This window comes from Odocoileus virginianus, unplaced genomic scaffold (genome assembly GCF_023699985.2).
Source record: "Odocoileus virginianus isolate 20LAN1187 ecotype Illinois unplaced genomic scaffold, Ovbor_1.2 Unplaced_Contig_2, whole genome shotgun sequence".
Taxonomy (NCBI): domain Eukaryota; kingdom Metazoa; phylum Chordata; class Mammalia; order Artiodactyla; family Cervidae; genus Odocoileus; species Odocoileus virginianus.
Window position 1 is genome coordinate 1,405,359 of NW_027224319.1, and position 17,197 is coordinate 1,422,555.

At 43.5% G+C, this 17,197-nt stretch overlaps 1 protein-coding gene across 5 annotated transcripts in view; it reads left to right on the forward strand.

The window, feature by feature from the left end:
- The window catches only part of VGLL4 (vestigial like family member 4), a 150,587-nt gene that overhangs the window by 65,877 nt on the left and 67,513 nt on the right, over positions 1 to 17,197 (forward strand). Inside the window, exon 1 of one of the 5 annotated variants that reach the window (XM_070463457.1) lies at positions 11,456 to 11,620. The exons of 3 other annotated variants lie outside the window; for them this stretch is intronic. In XM_070463457.1, coding sequence (XP_070319558.1) covers positions 11,569 to 11,620 — 52 coding nt within the window. In that variant the 5' untranslated portion in view covers positions 11,456 to 11,568. One more of the 5 variants, XM_070463453.1, reaches the window with a different exon arrangement.

The window sequence follows — 17,197 nt, forward strand, 5'->3', positions numbered from 1 at the left end:
TCATCCCTCTTTGGTGTTTTTTAAGTCAGTAATTCATCCAGGAAAATATAAATATATACTCTTGTAGGCACTGCATGCTTAGTTGTGAAGTCATGTCTGACTCTTTGGGACCCCATGGACTGTAGCCCGCCAGGCTCCTCTGTCCATGGGATTTTTCAGGCAAGAATACTGGAGTGGGTTGCCATTTCTTCCTCCAGGGATCTTCCCCACCCAGGGATCGAACCCCTGTCTCCTGTGTCTCCTGTATTGCAGGCAGATTGTTTACCCACTGAGCCATTGGGGGCATCCCATAGGCACTGAGGCATATCCAGAGAAAAATAAGACATGGGTCTCACTTTAAAGAGATGACAGTGTGGTAAAGAAGATGAATTTGTTTACAGTTGTTAAAGTACAGTTTTCTTGCACATGCATGTTAACTCCACATTGCAAAGGATCTTGTTTCCTACCTTATATTCAGCTGCTTTTTGCAAATCTACCATAAAACTCATCCCTTGCAAGTTAACAGTCATTGTGGACTTCAAAAACTCTTCTTACTTTTGGTTAAAAGTAAGACCCTGGGTAGAGTGGAAAACCGCTGCTTCCGATCCCAAATCTACACTCTTGGTGTGAGTCTGGACAAACTTCTCAGCCTGATATCTGTTTCCTCATTCATAAAACGGTGATACTTATTGTCTGTCGCTCAGTCCTGTCTGACTCTCTGTGACCCCATGGACTGCAGCACACCAGGCTTCCCTGTCTCTTCACCATCTCCCAGAGTTTGCTCAAACTCATGTCCATTGAGTTGGTGATGCCATCCAACCATCTCATCCTCTGTCACCCCCTTCTCCTGCCTTCAATCTTTCCCAGCATCAGGGTCTTTTCCAATGAGTCGGCTCTTCACATCAGGTGGCCAAAGTATTGGAACTTCAGCTTCAGTATCAGTCCTTCCAATGAATATTCAGGACTGATTTCCTTTAGGATTGATTGGTTTGATCTCCTTGCTGTCCAAGGGACTCTCAAGAGTCTTCTCCAGCACCACAGTTCAAAGGCATCAATTCTTTGGCGCTCAGCCTTTTTTATGGTCCAGCTCTCACATCCGTACATGACTACTGGAAAAACCATAGCTTTGACTATACAGACCTGTATAGGCAAAGTAATGGCTCTGATTTTTGTGCTGTCTAGGCTTGTCATAGCTTTTCTTCCCAGGAGTAAGCGTCTTTTAATTTCATGGCTGCAGTCACTGTCCACAGTGATTTTTTAGCCCAAGAAAATTAACTTTGTCACTGTTTCCCCATCTCCTTGCCATGAAGTGATAGGACCAGACACCATGATCTTCGTTTTTTGAATGCTGAGTTTTAAGCCAGCTTTTTCAGTCTCCTCTTTCACCTTCATCAAGAGGTTCTTTAATTCCTTTAAATAGTTGTGAGGTTTTAACAAGAAACAAGATATGTGAGCACCTAGGGCTCCAGCATGTAGTAAGAGTCCTGTCTTTCTGTCCCTTCGGCTTGGGGAAGCTGAAGGCAGTAGGCAGTGGATCTCTTGAGCTGCGCCACCATCGATTACATTGATTGCCTGACTGAAGAGAAGGATTCCAGGAAGGGTTTGCTGAGCTAGATCATGGTTTCTCAGCAGTGACATTGCTACTGTTTCGGTCAGATGATTCTTGGCTCTGGGAAGCTCCCGTGCGTTGTAGCGTGTTTGGCAGCATCCCTGGCCTCTGTCCACTAGATGCCAGGCGTCCTGTCAAGCTGTGACAGCCAGGCATCGCCAGAGTTCCTGCAGGATGCAGCATGGCTCTCTCTGAGGGCCACCGGGTTAGACCCTCCGCCTCTCTTCTGCGCGATGGATCCTATCGCTCTGTCCCTTACAGGCATTGAACGGTTTTTGCTCTTGGTCAGAGAAGTGCGAAGTAGAACTGCAGTGAGGCTGCTCCGTCCTACCCGAGTAGTGGGAATGAAAGATGGAGAGGTGCTGGCAAGGGTGTGGAGCGACCTGGAGTCCCAGACGCTGCTGGCAGCAGAGTGCACGCTCGTGTTCGGTCACTCAGTTGTGTCTGACACCATAGCCCACCAGGCTCCTCTGTCCATGGGATTTCCCAGGTGGGAATATCGCAGTGGTTGCCCTTTCCTACTCCAGGGGATCTTCCTGATGTCGGGATCGAATCAGTGTCTCCTGTGATTTCTGCATTGACAGGTGGATTCTTTACCACTGAGCCACCAGGGAATCAGGCGTTTAAATTGGTACAAATGCTTTGGAAAGCTACTTGACAGTATCTACTTAAACTGAACGTATGCTTGCTGTAAAACCTGATGTATCTACTCCCAGATATATGTGCAACAGAAATGCAGTCAATGCTCACCAAAGACGGGGACTAGAATATTTGTAGGGCACAATTTATAATATCCTCCACGGAGAAACTACCTAAATGTTCATCAAATATAGAATGAAGTGTGGTCTATTAGAGCCCTGGAATACTGCACGGCCATGAAAAGGGTGGTTCTTCACCTTCATGTAAAAATAAGGATGACATTCATAAGTATAAAATTGAGTGCAAGAATTTAATCACACAGAAGTACGTACCATATGATTCTCTTTGTATTAAGTGGTCAAACTGCTCAAATACTCTTAAATATTAGGATAGAAGTTACCTCATGGGGTAGTTGCTGGCAGGGGCACTAAAATTCTCTATTAAAAACCAGGTATGCTGTCTCTTCTGGACTGGATCCTAATTGGTTGAAAGGGTAATTCTGGAGGTAGAAAAAGGTTTTGAACTGCTAGGTGAAGACTGAATCAGTAATTGGAACTATCATGGACATTGACCTTCAGATATTAAATATTTAGGACTTCTCCTGTTTTTACCAGTTAGTTCTACCCAACCTGGCAAGAATACATCTGTGGATAATTACAGTTTGTGAGAATGTTAATATCAGAATAATATTTTATTTATGATGGTTCTTTGGGATTTACTGAACTAAATTTTAATAATGAAAAACCACTAAAATAGTCATTTTTGTTCACAAGGAAACATTTGTTTCAAGCATATAAAGCACTAGTTTAAAACCAGCAAGTTATAATGTTTCTCAAAAGATTTCTCCTTTCTTGAGAATGCTAGTTAATTTTTAAAATTTTGTATTTATTTTCTTTGTGCCACACGGCCTGTGGAATCTTAGTTCTCTGGCTAGGAATGAATCAAAACTGGGTCCCTTGGCGGTTGAGAGCACAGAGACCTAACCACTGGACCAACAGGGAATTCTAATTAGTTATATTCCATTCCTCAGTACTGGTTTAGTCAGATTTATTTAAAACATCAGTCCCAGTCTGCACTTTTAAATGCTATTTTTATCTTGTATACTATGTCACTTCAATTGTGTCCGACTGTTTGTGACGCTGTGGACTGTAGCCTGCCAGGCTCCTCTTTCCATGGGATTCTCCAGGCAAGAATACTGGAGTGGGTTGCCATGCCCTCCTCCAGGGGAGTGAACCCACGTCTCTTATATCTCCTGCATTGGCAGGCTGGTTCTTTACCACTAGTGCCACCTGGGAAAATATTCATCAAGCAGATTGCCTATTCACTCATTTGATATCAAGTGAATTGGTTCTTAGTATGTTATTTTAACTTTTGCAAAGTTTAGTGAGAGTGGAACTGTTTGTTAAAAGACATGTACTCTGACTTTTTCGATTAAATGAGAGGCTGATTGTGTTTAAACTCAGAAATCAGGAGGTTTGCTTTCCCAAAATTGTCTTTGCAATTTAATACTCACCCCTAGAGGGTGCTGTTGTATTGAAAGTTTAAATCCTGATTTTGAAGACCCATTTTAAGTTTTTTAAAAAATTTTGTGTTAAAATCCCATATTACAGTACATTATCGAGTTATACTTAACGGAAGTTGAGAGTGTTTAGCTTAGAAATAGAACAATTTTATAAACAGTAAAGGTCAAGACATACAGCTTCATGGCATTTGCTGCTGTGAAGAATTTGACAAAACATTGCCAACTTTTCATCATCATTTCAGTGTGAGCAACTCCTAGTTAGAGAAATAAACAATGTTATGTGATACCTTTAGGAGTTCTTTCTTTGAGAGAAAATCTACTAACAGAAAATAAATATTCAAGTCCAAATCCTTGATGTGTGAGCTGTTTGAAAATAAAATATATTCGTATTGGTGTATGTGTTTTGTTTTGTTTTAATTCAACACTATACTGTTGGAGACCCACTGTGTGCAAAGCAGTCTTTGTGATCAGGTAGAGGAGAGATGCAAACACCATCTCATCATCTGCTTTATTTTAGAATTAAGTGCAAGGATAAACCTGAGAAACAGTGGGATAAAGAGAGGAAGCCTAGCTAACCAGGGTTCTTGTGGGAGGTGGGTTTTTTTAACTGAGCCTTTGAGGGGCCACAGAACTTTGCATTCTAAACGGTATTTAAAAGAGAAGAAAGTCTGGTTCCTTAACTCTTCTTTATTCCCACTCAGTGCTGTTTGTTTTTTCTTAAAGCCTTTTCTATGCTTTTCCTTCCCGCACCTTGTCTTATGAATTAAGATAGTAACATAGAAAGTGACAGTACTTGGACCAGTGACACGTCTAACAAACGTTACCATCACCTGTCCTGTTGTTACTGCTCTCTTATACCGAAGAATGCATCCACAGATACGGGCACGCTGTTAGCATTGTGTTTTTCCTCATCCAACTTTTTGGTTAACCAATACTGTAAATCAAGTTATTACCGTCAACTTGCTTTGTTCATTTGTTAGAGTCTTTTTGATTATTACCCACCTATTGGGTTGAAGTGATTAAAAAAAAATAAATGTGTGGGAAGGAGAAAAATAAACTTTAAAATGGAAGCATTAGCTAAATATGTTGCTTAGAATTCTGGAAAGAGGAGAGCAAGTGGAATCCACTGTCAGGGGCGGGGGGAGTCCTGTTGGGTTATTTACATTTCCTGGGGTGTCTTTGAAGAAATGATTGTCAGACTTGACATTAAAATACTCCCTGCTCAGCAAGTGTGCTAATGCAAGCATTTTATTTTTTAATAAGTGTCTGGAGAGTGGTTTTGATCATTTGGCTTTTATGCGGCAGCTCAGTTTTTGCTGCTGCTATTCTATACTGGTAGTCGAGTTTCTAGCAAATAGAACCACTTAACCTAGTAATTAGCCTGGGCTTCCTTCTGTCATCATTTTGCCATCATTATTCCACAAAGAGACTGAGACGCTGCTTTAATGAACATTTATGGAGCCCTTATTTTATGCTGTGGGGAGGTTGGTTTTCCTTTTCTCCCAATACTAATACATGAAATAATTAGTGAATAATAGAAGACAAAAGCATATGCGTATAGGTCCACATTCTCTGAAAGTTTAAAGTACAGGGAGTTTTTCCTGGTAGGCTGCTTTCCTCAGCCCCCCAGATTTACTGAGATATAATTGACATACACCACTCTACTGTGAAGTGAAGAACTAAAGAGCCTCTTGATGAAAGTGAAAGAGGAGAGTGAAAAAGTTGGCTTAAAGTTCAACATTCAGAAAACTAAGATCATGGCATCCGGTCCCATCACTTCATGGCAAATAGATGGGGAAACAGTGGCAGACTTTATTTTTTTGGGCTCCAAAATCACTGCAGCCATAAAATTAATTAAAAGATGCTTACTCCTTGGAAGGAAAGTTATGACCAACCTAGACAGCATATTAAAAAGCAGAGAGATTACTTTGCCAACAAAAGTCCATCTAGTCAAGGCTATGGTTTTTCCAGTAGTCATGTATGGATGTGAGAGGTGGACCATAAAGAAAGCTGAGCACTGCAGAATTGATGCTTTTGAACTGTGGTGTTGGAGAAGACTCTTGAAAGTCCCTTGGACTGCAAGGAGATCCAACCAGTCCATCCTAAAGGAGATCAGTCCTGGGTGTTCATTGGAAGGACTGATGTTGGAGTATTGACAAACTCCAATACTTTGGCCTCCTGATGCAAACAGCCGACTCATTGGAGAAGACCCTGATGCTGGGAAAGATTGAGGGTGGGAGGAGAAGGGGATGACAGAGGATGAAGATGGCTGGATGGCATCACCGACTCAATGGGCATGAGTTTGGGTAAACTCCAGGAGTTGGTGATGGACAGGGAGGCCTGGCGTGCTGCAGTCCATGGGGTCGCAAAGAGTCGAACACGACTGAGTGACTGAACTGTACTGTGGGCATCCCTCAAAGCTCAGAGGGTAAAGAATCTGCCTTCAATGCAGGAGACCCAGGTTCGAATGCTGGATCGGGAAGATTTCCCCTGGAGGAGGAAATGGCACCCCACTCCAGTACTCTTGCCTGGAGAATCCCTTGGACAGAGGAGCCTGGTGGGCTACAGTCCTTGGGGTTGTAAAGAGTCAGACACGACTGAGAAGGTGCAGATACACACCCACACACACACATGTGCGCTCATGTCTCCCTTGGAGAAATGTGTGTTTAGATCCTCTGCCCGTTTCTTTTTTTTTTTTTTATATTGAGTTGCATGAACTGTTTATTTTGGAAATTAATCGCTTGTCAGTTGATTCATTTGCAAATATTTTGTCCCATTTTGAGGGTTGTCGTTTTGTTTCGGATTCCTTTGTAGACTGTTCTTTAGATGGATACCTCATCATAAACATCTCTAAATCTTAGGAAGTTCTAAATGTTTGGAGTTTTTTAGTCATTAGTTGTCACATCTAAATCCAAAGGTCACATCATGGTGTTAAGAATTAGATATAACTGATGCATTGCGTTTGCTTCACCAGGGTGTATTTTCTCATCATGCGCTTGCTTTTGTAAAAGTGAGGACCTTCCTGCACCCTCACTTTGATTATATGAGAAATATAATCTTTGTGGGTAATTTAGAAATGCAGAAGAATTTAACAAATGCCCACACCTCCAAGATAGCCACTGCTAACGTTTTGGTGCGCTTCCCAATCTTTTAAATACATCTGTGTGTATTAGTTTTTCTGTATGTGTGTGTATAGTTAGGAACACATAAGCAAAGTTGGTGTTGAGTGTACCTACTGTTTTTATATCCTGTTTTTACTTCCTTGTTTTCAGTTAATATATGTAGCTCTGTCATCACACATTTTGAGTATACTGTTTCTTCCTGTCATTATGTGTTTTAGAAGGAATTATAGTGGTTGCATGCTATTCTGTTGTTGATATACCACAATTTTCATTCATTCCCCGATTTTCGGACTTTTAGGTTTTCAAGCTTTCATTATTGTAAATGAGAACATGATGAGCAGCTTTGTGTAATTCTTGTGGACTGCTCTGTAGAAAGGCACTGCCTGCTTACATTTTCACTAGCACCAACCCAAATTCCAGGGGTAGCTCACCTCGCCAGCATTAAGTAAGACTGAGATGTCTTTGTTGCTGTTGTTAATTTGGCAGATGGAAAATCACTTACTTGTTTAAATTGGTATTTTTTTCTATTTTTTATTGAGCTCCAATAGGCTTTTAAAAACTATATTGCCCTCACGTTCTTTGCTCGTTTAAAAATAATTTTTAAGATTAGATTTTTTTTCTGGTTTTCTATTTTCAAACATTCTTTATATATCAAGAATAGGTATCCTTCATTCACCATAGTAAATGTCACAGATACATTTTTCTGTTCTCTGTTTTGCCTCTCTATTTGGCTTTGGCATTTTCAGATGTAAAAAACCAAAATTTATGTATTCAAGTTCTTCAGTAGTTTCCTCTGTGACTTCTTTCTTTGATTTAATTATTTCAGGCATAGAAAATGTTTCCCCATTCCAGAGTAGATCTCATCTGAACATTTTCAGACAGCGTTTAAAGTTTTTTACAGTAAAAACACTATGACAGTATGTTTCTGATTCTGATTCTGTATACAGTTCCACCTTGGAAATGTTCTTTCCTTTACATTTGTTTATTTTTATTGGAGCACAGTTGATTTACAGCTTTGGGTGAGTTTTGGGCGTACAGCAAAGTGATTCAGCTATACACATGCATATATATTTATATATGTATATGTGCTGAGTCGTGCCCAGCTGTTTGTGACCCCATGGACAGTAGTCTGCTGACTCAGGGACTGAACCTGCGTCTCCTGTGTCACAGGTGGGTTCTTTGCTGCTGAGCCTCCAGGAAATCCCTGCATATATACACACACATATATTCTTTTTCAGGTTCTCTGCTATATAGGTTATTACAAAATACTGATTATAGTTTGCTATGCTATACAACAGCTTTATGTTTTAAGCATCTGATAGATCAAATTTCTTCATCCTTTAAAAAGAAAAAACTTCCACCTGATTTTCTGTAGATAAAATTTAGAACCATCCTTCCAGCTTCCTTAAGAACAGTCCTGTTGGTACTTCTGTTGTTTGTTGCGGTTGTGTAGTTGCCAAGTCACGTCTGACTTTGTGATTCCATGGACTGTAGCCCACCAGGCTCCTCTGTCCATGGGATTTTCCAGGCAAGAATACTGGAGTGGGTTGTCATTTCCTTCTCCAGGGGATCTTCCCAACCCAGGGATCGAACCCATGTCTCCTGCTTGGCAGGCAGATTCTTTACTACTGAGCCACCTGGAAAGCCCATTGGTCCTTTAATTATGACAATGTGAGTCAGTGAATGAACCTGAGAAGCATCGACATTTTCCAGTGCTCGGATTTCTTAATGGATGTGTTGACTGTAACCTGGAGCCTGATCAGAATCTAGGTGAGTGTTCCTCACATCTGAGGACATGTCCCCAGTAGATGCTGACAGGCTCCAGTCTGAGAATTGTTGAGTTAGATGATCCAGTGTGTGCTGGGGAGTAGGGAGTAAGAAGGAGGTCTGCCTTTGAGATGTGGCATTTATTGAGGGCTGCTATGTGCCAGACTCCTGCAGGACCAGCTGAGCTTTGATGCAGAAGGCATGGCCCTGGTTTCTAAAGCCTAGACTTGATTTGGATGGAAGCGTGTCTGTGGGCAAGCGATTGCATAGAGCGGGGAGTGAGGACTTGGAAGGAAAGGGGTCCTGCAGGACAGAAGAGGCGGGTGCTAAGTCTGGAGGGAAGAATAGGTGTTTGCTGGCAGACAGGCTGGAAGAGCCTTTCACGAGGAGGCAACATGTGCACCGAGACGTGAAATAACTCGGTTTTTGAGCGCCACTGTGTGCAGTTCCATGCTTGAAGCGGAAGGTGGGAGACGTGGGGAGCTGGGATGGGACAGGGTCAGGCACAGGGGACTGACTGCCCTGCAGAACCAGCAGGTAGGACGGCCGCTCTCCAGCATGGGGCTTCTCAGACTGTCTGTCTGTCTGGAAGATTTGCAGGAAGTAAGGTGACTGCCGGATTGCTATAGAAGTTTCTGCCTGTTCACTCACCGCTTCTGTGTTTCTCTGAGCAGGGCCAGACTGGCATCCAGGTCAGTGGAACAGACACGGTGAGGACTGGGGATTTTTTTTTTTCTCCCCACGGCTCATTATTCCAAACACAGGTCAAGGTGCACTTTTGGGCCTGTGTCCACATGAGTGGTTGCCTCTCGGAGACTGAGACCACGTTGTCCGTGACACTGAGTCATTAAAGCGATGTTACTAAATGTTTTTACTCATATCTTTACCACCTGATTGTTTGAATCTGGTTCAATCATCGTGGTTTAGAAGGAAAACTTCTCTTCTCAGAATAAGTAAATAAAATGAAGTATCTAAATCGAAGTATCTGAAGGCAGGTGATTTTTTTTTTTTTCCCCTCTGAGATAAAAGCAGTGGTTCTCAACGGCGTGACAGAACCGCCTGGGACTCTTTAAAAGCCAATGCTGGGCCCCAGCTCCTCAGATTATTTTGGGCTGCACCCTCAGCATCAGGACTTTTGAAAGCTCCGCCCTGATTCTCAGGTGCCGTCAGCTTTCTCTTGTGTGGGGTGCACAATTGAGAACTGATGTGAAAGAATGTAGTACCATAATTGTTCTCCAGAATCACCTGCATGGTTGAATCCAAACAAAAACTGTCAATTGAACCTGACTCTGTACCTAAAGGTATTAAGTACAATAATATAAATCAGATCTGTATACTAGAGGCTACAAGAGTTTTCTTCTGACCTTCTCCATCAAGTACCATCAAGTGTTTTAATTGCAATTGATGATGTACCTACTTTTCAGATTCTAGACTATATAATCTAGCATAGATAAATAGCCTTATAAATTAAAGCTTGTGAGATGTGGATCCCTCTGCTGCTTACTTCACCTGCTGTTATGTCACTGTTGCAACAGCGATGGCGACTTGAGTGTCAGATTTATCTCCAAATAAGATCCAATTAGCATAACTTGTCATAAACATGCCTGTTACCCAGAGTGCAACTGTTGCTAATCTTTTAATATGCAAGCTGTTGAAATTACTTATTCAGTTCTTATTTTAGAGTATTACAATGTTAGGTCTTGGTCTACAATATAGCATATCCCTTGATATTTTCTAAATCTCCAAACAGCATACGGTAATATTAGTACAGAAACACTTGTCATGGTGACTTACTAGCCTATTCATGGTGCCAAAAGCTAGCTGCCATCTCTAGAGAGAAAACTTTTTTCCCCGTTTATTTTGCTAGCATGATCTTCATGTGCTGAAGATTCTGAACATTCAGTGATTTCCTGATTCAGTAAACAGCTTTTGGGCATCACTTGTCTGGATGTTGGAGTGTGACATTTAAGGCCCAGGTCCTACCAAGACAGAAGGACATGGCCTCGTGATACTCAGCCTCCGATGCAGATGAAGCAGCTTTGTTATGTGCAAAATAAAAATAATTTTCATCCCTCCTACCCATTATGCCTGTTAGGCTTTCTATTTTGGATCTATAGTCTTAACTTCCTTAAACTCTCTTTCTCTCTCTCTCCCCCCGCCCCCCTTGTGTTTTAGAAGTTTATAATATTAGGGAATAAAACACTCTACAAGTAGTTCTACCAACTAATTTGGGAGCCATAGACCATTATTTAATCCCTCTGAGCCCCAGTTTCCAGTGCTGTAAAAAGGTGATACCACCCCTGGCGTGTTTATGTGAGCTGTTATGATGGTTATGAGAGAAGTTATATGTAAAGTGTAAATGCAAAGTTGTAAAACAACTTTTAAAAGAGAAGGAAAGAAAAAAGAAAAAAGGAAAAAACAAAACGGTGGTCTGCGCACCGCAGCAAAGCCGTTTGGGTTCCTGAAACCCAAAAACTGCAGCGGCAGCAGGGTTAAATTCCACGGAAGTTTTGCTTCCATGATGGATTTCTGACTTTTTTTTTTTTAAAGCCGGCTCCTGGAAAAAAAAAAAGGCGACTTCCTGGGTTTTCTCTGCCCTCCCCCGGTGTTGCAAAGCCGCAGGACGGCTTCCTGTCCAGAGCCGCTCGGCCCCGGGCCCCTCCGAGTGCGGGGACCCCCCTACCCCCCGCCCGCTCCGGGCCCCCACCTCCTCTCGGTCTCCCTTGCAAACACTCGCTCCATTTAGAGCCGGAGCCCGAGCAGAGAGCATCCTGCCCCTCGCGGCGCCCCGGGGATGCCAGTGAGCATGCTCCGCGCGCCGGGAGGAGGCCGGCCGTGCGCATTCGAGTCATTCCAGGCATAGCCGGCGTGTCGGCGCGGCGGACTCGCAGCGGGCTGTGAGCGGCGCGAGCGCGGCTTTGTCCTGGGAGATGGGCCGCGGGCTGCCCCTCCTCGCCCGGGTCTCCGCTGCAAGACACCCCCGTACGTTAGGCTTCTGAAAACGGTTTTTCTTTCTTTTTTTTTTAATGCTGGATTGACGATCCAGGACGCATACCGTCTGCACACGAGCCCTCGAAGGGTTTTCTTTCTGCAAGTTCGATTTGGTGTGCCTGTCTTTTTTTTTTTTTTTTTAAGACTTTTACTGACTTTGTTTTGATCCGAGGCCGGGCCTCCGTCTTCTGTGAAGCTTTTTTTTAAAGAGGAGAGCCGGGAGCTCCTCAGCCATAGTTGACTTTGGAAACTGTACTTTTTTTTCTTTTCCGGGGGGCGCAAGCAGAGAGCTGGTTTTCTGTGCTAGCCCGATCAATGCTATTTATGAAGATGGACCTGTTGAATTACCAGTACTTGGACAGCATGAACAACAATATCGGCATTCTGTGCTACGAAGGTAGAGACAAACTGCCGCCCTGTTGGTTTTTGGGCAGGGCCACTGCTCCTCTCCCGGTTCCGATCGCCTTCTGTGCGTTCTGTTCTCATTTGTTGGGACTCTGAGGGTGCTCTGGAAGGCAGGCGGTGCTTTCCTCCGTGCAAAGTGTTGTTGTTTGTGGCTCTTAGGCTTCAGGGGTTACACGGGAGAGGGCTGGGGGGCGGGAGGCGGCGAGATATATACATTGTTAAAACCTTGGCTTTATCCTCGCCACTCCTCACACTTGAAACTCTTGAAAGATGTTATTTTCTTTCTTTTTTTTTTTTTGGGTGTCTGTTGGTGTTTTCTTTAGAGGAAGAACTTCTAGGACCCAAGCAAAAAGTTAAAACATGTCGGATTTTCTTTCTCTCCTTTTTTTTTTTAACATACACCATCTACTGTACAGTATTCCTGTTGTATTCCTATAGCCAGTAAGCGCTTTGCATGTGCATATAGAGGGGAACAGAAAGTTACAGTGAATTTTTGTGTTGGGGAGCGATTGTCCCAAACAATGAAGTTTTTTTTTTCTTCCTTCTATTCATTTCGGGGGCCCGGAAGGGCACCCATGTCACGGAGCACAGACTGGCTCTTTGTCTGAATTCCCATTTCCTGTACAGCTCCGGGAGGGTTCTGACATTGAGGGATGTTCCCTCCACACTCCATTCCCTTGTGGAAGCAAGCGATTGCACAACCCACCAACCAGTAAGCTAAATTAAAAAAAAAAAAGAAACCTTCTGATTCTTATTGTTTATTATCTCCTCCTAAACCATAAGGTATTTCCCCACTGCTGGGTAGTATTTCAAGCTGTCTCTGTTCATAGTAAGAAGAGAAAAGGCGATTTCTTAATCTCCTGGAACATTATCTACGTGCGATTTGAAAACGTGGTAATGGTCTGAGTGCTAAGTAGTTGGAGACACTTTGGGGAAATTCTGTCCGGCAGGGGAAGTGTTTTTTTTTTGTTTTTTTTTTTTGTAACCACATACAAATCTGATGCAGCAGGAGAAGTTTCCATGTTTTCCTCCTATAGTGAAACTGAGCATTTCTCTGGAAAAAGAAAACACGGAAGAAACTTGGGAGGGCGACCCGATCCACTTGTGTTTTCCATGTTAAAAAAATAAAAATAAAAAACTTTAGGCCTGTTGCCTAAGCATTTGAAAAGTTACCCTTTCCCCTTTAAGGAAAAAATAATTCTGTTTTTGTTTTTATTTTATTGGATAAACTTATATTTAAAGTTGCCTCTTTTTGTGGTTTTTGGTTTCTTTTAATCCTACTTGTTCAAGGAAAGCGAATTTTGGTGAATTGCTTCCTTTGAATTTGCTGTTTTAGGTATTATCCTGCTTCTAAAGTCCCTCATTTAAAAGGCAGACATGTTTAGAGTGGTCTAAGCATTAAGTGATGGGGCTTGTTTCCCGTGAAAGTAGCAGATTGCAGCCAGTGTAAAAGAATTTTTTTTCTTTTTTTGGTGAACAAGAAATGGAAAACTTTTACAGGTACTTTCTGTTGGGTTGTCTTTGGGACAGGATATTTTCAAAACAATACAAAGCATAATAATCAGCCTAGGAGAGGGCGATAGGGATTATTAGGAAACTGATACCACATTAATCTTTTTTATATCTGCAGGTGGTGAGGAAAAGTTTACAGAAAGTGGGTCCAGGTTGCTCTGTGGTGTAGTGGATACACCCTACTCACGAGTGGTCTCCTGGCCCCCTCCTTAATTAGGAAGAAGCTTTGCTTTTGAAAGTTGAGTAGATACGGGGGACGATGTGCCATACAGTCTGTTTGGTTTAAACATCTGCTGCTGTTTTCCTTATTATGAAAGTTAACATTATTTTAACACCAAAATAAATACACAGGAAATGAAGAAAAGCACAGCAAAATCTGAGTGGTGTTTATAGCGGGTTGTTTATGTCCTAGTGGTTTTCTCAGCATAAACACTGCACACATCTGCTCTGAACTCAAAAGGGTGTTTGGAAGATGGGCATACATCTTTGAAGGGATCTTTTTTTTTTTTTTTTGGAATAAGAAAAGCTGGAATAGTATTGTTCCTTCTAAATCCAACACTTGGAGAATATTCGTTTTAAACCCATCTGCGTTCCAGGGAAGTTATTTGGAAAATGGAATGTACAGTTGGTGGGCAGTGTTTGATTTCACTTAGAGCCCAGGCAGGTTTCACGTCTCTTGAAACTTGGACAGATTCAATTTTTAAAATTTTTAGTTAAAAAAAAAAAGTTTATCATTCATTATTGTCTCGGTCCGTTGTACTCCTTTCTTTAGTTGTTGTAGCGTTCTACTCCACAAAATAAGCCACGTGTCTGCACCATCTTTCCTCAACCTCTCTAGCAACTTACACACAAATAGGTCTGTTTTAGCCAGTTGTGTCATAGCATACACGGTCTTCCTAAAATCCCACATTCTGGGTGTAATCCAAAGAGCTGAGATAAGGACCCTCTGCTTGGGATCTGCTCCTTGGCACCTGACTTGTACCATAGAAATCTGCAAGCATAATTACAAAGAGAATTAAGGGAAAAAGAATGAACCACAAACAGTAGGTCTGGGTGGGGGCCTGTTGGGATAGGAGACATTGATTGTCATAAGGCAGGGAGAATCTGCTTGTGCCTAACTTCTGGAAACTAATTACCTTCGTTGGTGATAAGCCAGTTAGCACACTATGCTTGGGTATTAATGTGTCTTTTCAAAAAGCTCTGGTTTATTACTGAAGTCTTCAACAGTTACCCAGGTCATCATTTGTCACCCTTCCTACTGTGTGTTCAAATTATATCCGTTTGAATTCCCATTTTGCCTCTATCTCTGAATAGGAGCCTTCATTTTTCCCCCCCTCTGAACTCCTGAGAATGCTCCGCTCGCAGACTGAAAGCCTCCTGAAGGCAGGGCTTTGTCTCGGTCACCGCTGTCTTAATCCTGAGTGCTGGCATGACACCTGATGTGGCCCGTGGCCCTCAGGAATCGGCGGGCTGAAAACTCGACGGAATCTCTCCATCAGCAATTGTGGTCGCTACTGTATAATTTAGCACTTAATTGTCTACTGTCTCGCGTTCTTTAATTATCTAATTATTGCCAGGGCTACCCAGGGCCTTAGATGTTGCTAATCCATTTGCCTCGTTTTCGCCAAGGAAACTGAGGCCCAGAGCGGTCAGTTGTCTGTCCTAGTTTATCCCTCGGGTCTGTGACGGAATTGAGTGGAGGAGCGGACCCAGTCAGTGGTTTTGACGGGTCTGTTCTTCTGTGCCAGGTCTCTGAAATTCTGTGGCGTCTCCTAGCTAGTTACTCGCGCCCCTCCTGGTGTGAGGGAGCACGCTCCGTCCTGGGCACCCTCACAGCCCGCCGCACACGGACAGCATCTTCTGGCGCATGATGAACAGGTTGAGTCTGACCTGCATTCTTCCTTGCTCTAAAACTGGTTGCTGCTCTAGGTTGCCCCCCTGTCGCTGTGATCAGGGAGGGTGGGGACCAGGACTCTAGGTGAGGAGCCCGGGCGGCATCAGCCCTGCTTGCTGCCCTGGCATGGAGCTTTGCTCGACTTTTTTTCCCAGCCGTGCAAAGGAGGCCCTGTGTAGACGCCAGTTCCCAAAGTTTCCTCAAGGGAGCAGGGAGCTGGTTGACCATGGACTCTTCTCAAGATGGCTGGTGGTTCTATTTACATAATTACTCGGCGCTGAAAGCTCAGGTCCTAATAAATGTGCTCATGGTTGGCCGTGGCTTTAAGCTGCTGTTAGTGATACTTTAATTATGGGTTAAGAGCCATTAGTGTGTAATTTGGTAGAGGAATTCTCCCCCCCCCCTTTTAATTTAATGGTGTGATTTATATTGGGAGAAAGTAAGACTAGATTGCATCTTGAGATATTCTGGAAGTTTAAGAGAAGAGCATTCTAAGTTCCTGAACTTTCTTAAGCTGTTCGTTGTTTCAGAACATTAATTATCCCTGGTTTCGTCGCAGGCTGCATTTAAGGTTATTTTCCAGAATTGAAAGGAAAACACTCACAGCTCGGGTGGTGGAGTCGAGTGAGAACCCCTACTTGGGGGTGTGAGCAGGGCCCCAGGGCCGGGCGACCACCGGATTTGTTTTGTTTTCTGCCAGCCAGCAGCAGTTTCATGGAGTCCTGCTTCCATTGTTCTTTGTCTAATGAACTCAGAGGCATCAGGAAACTTAGGAGCGTGGGGTACCAGTCGGGGGGAAAGGGGCATGGAGCAGGGCTGATGTGCGCCGGCCGGGTTCGTCCCCAGCCCTGAAGATCTGGCCACCAGCTCTTCACCCAGGGGTGTGTTTGGAGGTGGACGTCTGCAGCTGTTTTGCTGAGGAAATTCGTTCTACCGTGGCTTTTAATTTGTAGGCGAGGGTCAGGAGTGAGGGGGGGGAAGTGAGGGAGAGGAGGAGGGGAGGGCCGGGGGAGGCTGGGAGGAGCTTGGCTAAGGAAGCAAGCCCAGGTGAACCCCGAAGCAGGCCCAGGTGAGCCCCAGAGCTCGCTGGCCCGGATGTGGCCAGTTGGGCCTCCTCCTGGTTACAGTTCGGGGGGGAGGGGGTGACAACACCTTCTTCCTCCCAGCTCCCCTCCCCTGCCCTCTTCTGGAAGGATTATTGTACTTGGCTGTTTCTGGGAACCCGCACAAGCTTTGTTTTGGAAGGCGGATTTCTCTTCCTTCCTCCCTCCTTCCTTCCCTATTGTCTGCAGGCCTTCAGTTCCTACAGGGTGTTTGGATTCGTCGGCAGTGAAGGCAGATATAAAAAAACAAGAATGCGCTGTAAGATAAGATTCGAAAGCTCTCCTCGTCAGCTCGGCTCTTTATTGTGAGGACGCTGTAGCAAAGTGGGTTGTGTCCTGAAGAAATCGGATCCAGATTTAGCACCTCTCCATGTACACAAGGATATAAAACCAGTCTTACCAGGGCTTGTTTCTGACCGTATCTGTTTGATCTCTGCCTATCTGAGTGTTTATTCCGTGACCGTGTATACTGTGTGGTCTCTCTGTATATACTGAGCTCTCACTGGAGCTGAGCGATCTTGCTCAGCAAGGACACTTTTGTCTCACAAAATAGTTCCTCCCTCCCTCTTTTATTTTTTAATAAACTCATATATCATCCCCTCCCCCCCAAAAAAAACTTCACCCACTTTATTTTAAAAGCAGAGTTTGAAAATT